Genomic DNA, 8,220 nt, shown 5'->3' with positions numbered 1-8,220 from the left:
GAAAATTGGAGTGAGATTGTTTTGAAAACGAGGCCTTGTTGGATTGGTTAGTTGTTGGAGACCACAGAATAGAAATAGCAAGATATTTATTGAAATTGATTATTGAGACTGAGAGAGAGAGAGAAAAGATAGATGGGGCTAGCTACAGTTAGAGCATTTTGCGTCTGTGCAAACCAACCTCTTCTTCATCCCCCGGCTCACTGCCATTTCCTTCCAACCTCATCTCTTTTCTCCTCCTGTACGTTCTCTTTCTTTCTAATAACAATCAAATTCATTAACATGTAAACACCATAATTGTTTTAAGGGATTCACTTTCGATCTTTTGAATGCAATTCTTCAGTTTCTTTTCAGAAAAACTACAAATTCAATCTTCAAAAATCTATTCAACATGCTGCAAACTCAAAACTATCATGTAGTTTACTCAACGTGGAAAGTGACATAAATGATGAAGCATGTGAATTAGTCAGTGGAGAGGAGCTTTCGCTTGAGGACGACGATGATAACATTCACGCTTATCTCTTCAAGGCTGTCAAAAATAATAACGGAATTGGCCTATTGCTTCTTTCAGATATTTATGGCTTCGAGGATTCCTTCACAAGAGATTTCGCATATCGGGTAGCTTGCAATGGTTTCAAGTATGTTTCTCCACTGTATTTTGTGTTATCATTCTTAGCATATTTATTTATTTCTTCTAAATCAATTTGCAGCATTCTAGTTCCTGACTTATTTCGCGGAAATCCGTGGACAAAGGATCAGCCAAACACTCTGTTGGAGCAGTGGATTGCTAGACATAACCCTGAGAGGATTGCAAAAGATATTACTGCATGGACAGAATGGATGACAGATGAATTCTTGACTTCGGGAGATTCCAGAAAACTTAGCATAATTGGTTTTTGTTTTGGAGGTGGCCTACTGTTAGAGGTGTTAGCGCGAGACGAAGGCGCGTGTTTTGGCACTGGAATCTCCTTCTATGGTACAAGGATAGATCCTGTTGTTGCTTCTGATGTAAAAGTTCCTGTCTTGTTTATTTTAGGGGACAGTGATCCATTTTGTGCTGTAAGTGAAATAGAAAATATTCAGAAGAAAATGGATAGAGGTTCAAAAGTAGTGATATTCCCAGGGAGAGGTCATGGATTTGCCCACCGACCGGGATCTCCCGAAGAAGATAAGGATGCTGAAAAAGCTTATGTAATTATGAGAGACTGGATATATGAACACTTGGTCGTGTAAATAACAGTAGCATATGTATATGATTTTTGAGTTTCTAGACTTTACTGTCAACTCACATTTTGGTTGTAAGAACTTTAATCTTTAAAGGTTAGTAAGAATCCTTTGACATTGTTTGTCTAGAAGGCCTTCATTGAAGCATTTGAAGTTTCTAATGTTAAAATTGTTTTTTATTTAACGTTAATTTACTGTCAGTTAGAATAAGCAATGTTAGTGCTGTTAGTGAGTTGTTGCTTTTACCTATTCTCTTGCCACTATCCCACATTTTTAGTGTTTGTTAGAGTGGGCTATTTTTTCTCTGATTCAGTTTCTGTAAGGCTATTTAAGAGCCATTTCTTTTGTTCAATTCAATAAGAGATATTCTCCCTATTATTCTGTAAACACGTATCCTTCACAATTGGTATCAGAGCTCCTCTAGAAGGGGCCTGATAAATACTTGAAACGCAGCAGTCTTTTCAAGCAGATGGCAGAAAACAGCAGTTTTGTTCAACCATCAATTCCAAAGTTTGATGGTCACTATGATCATTGGGCAATGCTCATGGAGAACTTCCTTCGATCCAAAGAATACTGGAGCTTGGTTGAAAATGGGATCCCTACAGCAGTTGGGGGTACAGAATCAACTGAGGCACAAAGAAAAACTGTTGAAGATCAGAAACTCAAGGATTTAAAGGTAAAAAATTATCTTTTTCAAGCAATTGATAGATCTATCTTGGAGACAATCTTGAAGAAAGAAACGTCAAAGAACATTTGGGACTCAATGAAGCAGAAGTATCAAGGAACGGCAAGGGTTAAACGAGCACAACTACAAGCACTTCGAAGGGAATTTGAAATCTTGCAGATGAAAGCTGGAGAATCGGTGAACGAGTACTTTTCTCGAACCCTCACCATAGCCAACAAGATGAGAACTCATGGAGAGACTATGGGAGATGTTGGTGTTATTGAAAAAATTTTGCGGTCCATGACTCTGAAATTCAACTATGTGGTTTGCTCCATTGAGGAGTCAAATGACATTGACGCCTTATCAGTCGACCAACTACAAAGTAGCTTGCTGGTGCATGAGCAACGCATGAATGTTCCTGTTATTGAAGAGCAAGCCTTGAAAGTAACCTATGAAAGCAGAACAAGAGGTCGCGGTCGTGGAGGATTTCGCGGACGAGGAGGAGGAAGGGGCATGCCAAATTTTGACAAGTCCACTGTGGAGTGTTATTACTGCCATAAACTTGGACATTTTCAATATGAATGTCCAAGCAAGGAGAGTGAAGTCAATTATGCAGAATTTCAAGATGAAATGCTTTTGATGGCATCCATGGAAAATAAAGAATCAGATAAGGAAGAAGCATGGTTCATTGACTCAGGGTGTAGTAATCATATGTGTGGTAAGAAGGAAGTATTCTCTGATTTGGATGAAAATTTTAGTGAAACTGTGAAGTTGGGAAATAGTTCCAGCATGGCTGTGAAAGGAAAAGGAAATGTAAGATTTCAATTGAATGGAATCTCACATATCATTACTAGTGTGTTCTATGTACCTGAGCTAAAGAACAACTTGTTGAGCATTGGTCATCTACAAGAAAAGGGGTTAACTATCATTTTTCAACATGGAAAATGCAAGATCTATCATAAGGAGAAGGGCTTGATCATGGAAACAACAATGTCCTCAAACAGAATGTTCATTTTGCCGGTTAAGCCTCAGTCAAATGTATCGGCTTGTTTCAACACAATTACTGAAGACTCAACTCAGTTATGGCATTGTAGATTTGGACATTTAGGCTTTAAAGGCTTAAGGATACTTGAGCAAAAAAGGATGGTGAATGGTCTGCCACAACTCAAAACTCCCTCTAAAATTTGTAAAGACTGCCTTGCGGGAAAGCAACAGAGGGATCCATTTCCTAAAGTGAGCACGTGGAGAGCATCTCAAATCCTACAGTTGATACATGCTGACATATGCGGGCCTATTACACCAGCCTCAAATAGCAAAAAGAGGTACCTAATTACTTTCATTGATGACTATAGTCGTAAAACATGGGTATATTTTTTAGTAGAAAAATCTGAAGCTTTTGACACTTTTAGAAGCTTTAAAAATCATGTGGAGAAAGAAACAAGTATATTCATCAAATGCTTGCGTACTGACAGGGGTGGTGAATTTACATCACAAGCATTTAATGACTTTTGCAAGGAGAATGGTATAAATAGGCAACTGACGGCTGCATATACACCACAACAAAATGGTGTAGCCGAGAGGAAAAACAAAACCATTATGAACATGGTTCGTTGCATGCTGTATGAGAAACAAGTTCCAAGGAATTTTTGGCCCGAGGTTGTAAATTGGACTGTTCATGTGCTGAACCGATGTCCAACAGTTGCTGTGAAAAACAAGACTCCTGAAGAAGCTTGGAGTGATGTAAAGCCATCAGTTGAGTACTTTAGAGTCTTTGGATGTGTTTCGCATGTTCACGTACCCGACAGAAAAAGAACAAAGCTAGACAGAAAAAGTACTAGTTGTGTTTTACTTGGAGTAAGTGAAGAATCAAAGGCATACAGGTTGTACGATCCAATTTCTCATAAGATTATTGTTAGTAGAGATGTTGTCTTTGAAGAAGATAAAAGTTGGGACTGGAATAAAAGACATGAGGAAAACATCAAAGAAAATTTAGATTGGGAAGATGAACAAGATGAGTCTGCCTCTGCTGCAAGTGCAGAAAATGATACAAGCATCAATGAAGAGATACAAGGAGAACTTGATCACTCTGATTCAAACGATTCAATTGAAGAGAGTCGGCAAGATTCAAATAGAAGAATAATACGACGACCTGCATGGATGAGGGATTATGAAAGTGGAGAAGGACTGTCAGAAGAAGAAGAAAACATGACTAACATGGCCATGTTTGCAGGTGCTGATCCAATTTCATTTGAAGAAGCTGTGAAGAGTGAAAAATGGAGAAATGCCATGAATTTGGAATTAGAGTCAATAGAGAAGAATGACACTTGGGAGTTGACAAATTTACCGGTTGGTGGAAAGAAAATTGGAGTGAAATGGATATTCAAAACAAAGCTTAATGAGAATGGAGAAATAGACAAACACAAAGCGCGACTTGTAGCAAAAGGATATGCTCAAAAATATGGAGTTGATTATAATGAAGTCTTTGCACCGGTGGCAAGATTAGATACCATTCGACTAGTGCTTGCACTTGCTGCTCAAAGGGGATGGACCGTTTATCAGTTGGATGTAAAGTCGGCATTCTTGCACGGTGTACTAAATGAAGAAGTTTTTGTGGAACAGCCTTGCGGATATGAAATCAAGGACAATGAGCATAAGGTGTACAAGTTAAAGAAAGCACTTTATGGACTGAAGCAAGCTCCACGAGCTTGGTACAGTCGCATAGAATCATACTTTTTGAAGGAAGGCTTTGAAAAATGCACTCATGAACACACTTTGTTTGTTAAGACAAGTGCTGGAGGTAAAATTCTAATTGTAAGCTTGTATGTTGATGATTTGATATTCACTGGCAATGATGAGTCAATGTATGTTGAATTCAAAAAATCCATGATGGTTGAGTTTGATATGACCGATTTGGGAAAAATGAGGTATTTTTAGGTGTTGAAGTAATGCAAAAGAGTGATGGCATATTCATTAGTCAAAAAAAATATGTGATGGAAGTATTGGAAAGATTTGGAATGGACAAAAGTAATTCTGTTCTTAATCCAATGGTTCCTGGAGAGAAACTTCAAAAGGATCAAGATGGCATGAAGATTGATAGTACTTACTACAAGCAGATTGTAGGAAGTCTTATGTACTTAACGGCAACTCGACCGGATGTTATGTTTGCTGTTAGTCTCATAAGCAGGTACATGGAGCATCCTACTAAACTACATTTGCAAGCAGCAACGAAAATCTTAAGATATTTAAGAGGGACAGCTGATTATGGTGTGTTTTACAAGAAGGGCGGAAATGAAGAGCTGGTCGCGTACACGGATAGTGACTATGCTGGTGACTTGGATGATAGAAAAAGCACGTCGGGATATGTGTTTCTATTGAGCTCTGCTGCAATATCCTGGTTATCTAAAAAACAGCCTGTAGTATCTTTGTCTACTACAGAAGCTGAATTTATAGCTGCATCTACTTGTGCTTGTCAGGCTGTTTGGTTGAGAAAGATTTTGGAGAAGCTTGGACATACTCAAAACAGCTCAACAACTGTTTATTGCGACAGCAACTCAGCAATCAAGCTTGCTAAGAATCCTGTAATGCACGGTCGTAGCAAACATATCGATGTTCGATTCCATTTTCTTCGTGAACTCGTAAAGGATGAAACTATAGAACTAGTTCACTGCAATACTCAAGAACAAGTGGCCGATGTGATGACAAAGCCTTTGAAACTTGATGCTTTTGTGAAATTGCGCAACCTATTGGGAGTGTGTCAACTGCCAATAGTAAACTGATTGTTAAGTAACATTCAGTTTAAGGGAGGATGTTAAAATTGTTTTTTTATTTAACGTTAATTTACTGTCAGTTAGAATAAGCAATGTTAGTGCTGTTAGTGAGTTGTTGCTTTTACCTATTCTCTTGCCACTATCCCACATTTTTAGTGTTTGTTAGAGTGGGCTATTTTTTCTCTGATTCAGTTTCTGTAAGGCTATTTAAGAGCCATTTCTTTTGTTCAATTCAATAAGAGATATTCTCCCTATTATTCTGTAAACACGTATCCTTCACATCTAAGGCCTATGCCACCCTCCTCTTTCCTTTTGTAAACATGTTTCCAAAATTTCCAGGGAATTTTCTTTTTGTTCACTGTATCTCCCCATCATAAGTTACTCATGAAACTGTCTAGTTTAGAACAAGTAAACACCCATAATAAAGACCGGTATGGCTTGAACAACTAACTGAAGTAGAACACTTCTCTCAGCCAGAGACAAGTTTCTTTTTTTTACTTCTAAACTTTCATTTTTTTTCCGGATTCTGTCAATGATATTGTCAAAGAGGTTTTCCTCTGATCTTCTAATCAAATCGAATGAGTAAATCGGATAAAATCAGAAAAAATCGATTGAGTGAACCTGTTACTATAGCATAACTATATAAGTATTAAACTGGTCGAAAAAGATGATTCAATCTCTAAAAAAAATCACAAGGAATTAAAAAAATTTGAAAATATCATAATATTCAAAAATTCATAATTTAAATAATATAAAATACAAATCCAAATAAAATTTAAACAAAATCTAATTGCAAACAAAGTCTAATTGCAACAAAATCCAATTGCACAATTTATAACAAAATAACTCCAATAAATAATAAATTTAGTTTCAACGTGAGTAAATTGTTTCAATGTTTCAAGAGTAACATCTTCCCCGTCAAAAATATCACTACGTTACTCCATATATTCTCCAAAATTGAGTTGTGCATCATCCTCAACATCAATCTCATCCAAATTTAATTGATCTATAACAATATCAATTTAAAGAGTTTAGCAATTGACATATAAAAATACATTAAAATAACAAAATTGTAATCACGAATTCATAATAACTAATAACATATAAATATCATTTGAAGTATGTTGAATTGCTATGCTAACCAGATCTTTACATAGTGCTTTCACCTCTTCAATAGTTAAAAATGATAGTAAATCCTCCAACACCAAATCAAAATAGTCATCAAATGTTTCAAAATTGATAGGAAGATAATTTTATTTCTTCTTATTTTTTTAAATCATTAATGATAAGGTCAATGAAAATATATATCTAGTATACATTAACAATAAAGCATATAAATCATATATTTCATCGTACATTGACTTGTGTTTTTTACTTCTAACTTTCATTTTTTTTCTCGATTTTGTCAATGATATTGTCAAAGAGATTTTCCTCTGATCTTCTAATCGAACCGAATAAGTAAATCGGATAAAATCGAAAAAATTCAATTGGATAAACCTGTTACTATAGCATAACTATATAGGTATTAAACCGATCAAAACAAATGATTCAATCTCTAAAAAGAATTACTAGTAACTAAAAAATTTGACAATTTGAAAATATCATAATTCAAAAGTTCATAATTTAAATAATATAAAATACAAATCAAAATAAAATTTAAAGAAAATCTAATTACAAACAAAGTCTAATTGCAAGGAAATCCAATTGCACAATTTATAGCAAAATAACTCCAATGAATAATAAATTTAGTTTCAAGGTGAGAAAATTGTTACAATGTTGGACTCTCCTTCGTCAAAATTATTTGCATCAAAATCAACCATAACATCTTCCCCATAAAAAATATCTTTATTTTATTCCATGTATTCTCCAAAATTGAGTCGTGCATCATTCTCAACATCAATCTCATCCAAATTTAATTGATCTATAACAACATCAATTTAAAAAGTTTAACAATTGACATGTAAAAATACATTAAAATAACAAAACTGTAATCACGAATTCACAATAACTAATAATATATAAATATCATTTGAAATAGATTGAATTGTCATATTAACAAGATCTTTGCGTAGTGCTTCGACCTCTTCAATAATTAAAAATGGTAGTAAATCCTCCAACACCAAATCAAAATGATCATCAAATATTTCAAAATTGATAGGATCATAATTTTATTTCATTTTTATTTTTATAAATCATTAAAGATAATGTCAATGAAAACATATATCTAGGATACATTAACAATAAAGCGTAATTTATTCTTTATCATTAGGTTGAATCAATAAACATATAGCACCATAAAATTTTTGAAATAGTAAACTGTACTACTGAATAGAACCATATCTTTACCATAGCACCATAAAAATTGTACAGAACCATAGCTTTACCAAAGAACCATAATTTTTTTTGAAACACCAAGTTTTAAAACAATATTCTCATGTACAAAACCATAGTTTTCCGTAGCTTTATTATCATGTCGTAGCACCATACCACGTAACAAATAAAAACAAGATCATTAAAATTTTGATACTCTAAACTATTTTTTTTAATGAATGTGCAAACACACTCCAA

At 34.8% G+C, this 8,220-nt stretch overlaps 1 protein-coding gene across 1 annotated transcript; it reads left to right on the top strand.

The window, feature by feature from the left end:
- Positions 1-1,365, top strand: LOC127132266 (uncharacterized). Its single transcript, XM_051062782.1, has 3 exons — positions 1-238; positions 341-635; positions 708-1,365. Exons 1-3 carry the CDS (start codon positions 133-135, stop codon positions 1,228-1,230), a joined length of 924 nt encoding a protein of 307 aa, XP_050918739.1. The 5' UTR covers positions 1-132; the 3' UTR covers positions 1,231-1,365.
- Positions 1,366-8,220: the final 6,855 nt, after the last annotated feature.

The sequence above is a fragment of the Lathyrus oleraceus genome, chromosome 1 (assembly GCF_024323335.1).
Source record: "Lathyrus oleraceus cultivar Zhongwan6 chromosome 1, CAAS_Psat_ZW6_1.0, whole genome shotgun sequence".
NCBI classification, from domain to species: domain Eukaryota; kingdom Viridiplantae; phylum Streptophyta; class Magnoliopsida; order Fabales; family Fabaceae; genus Lathyrus; species Lathyrus oleraceus.
This window is presented reverse-complemented; position numbering and strand designations above follow the sequence as displayed.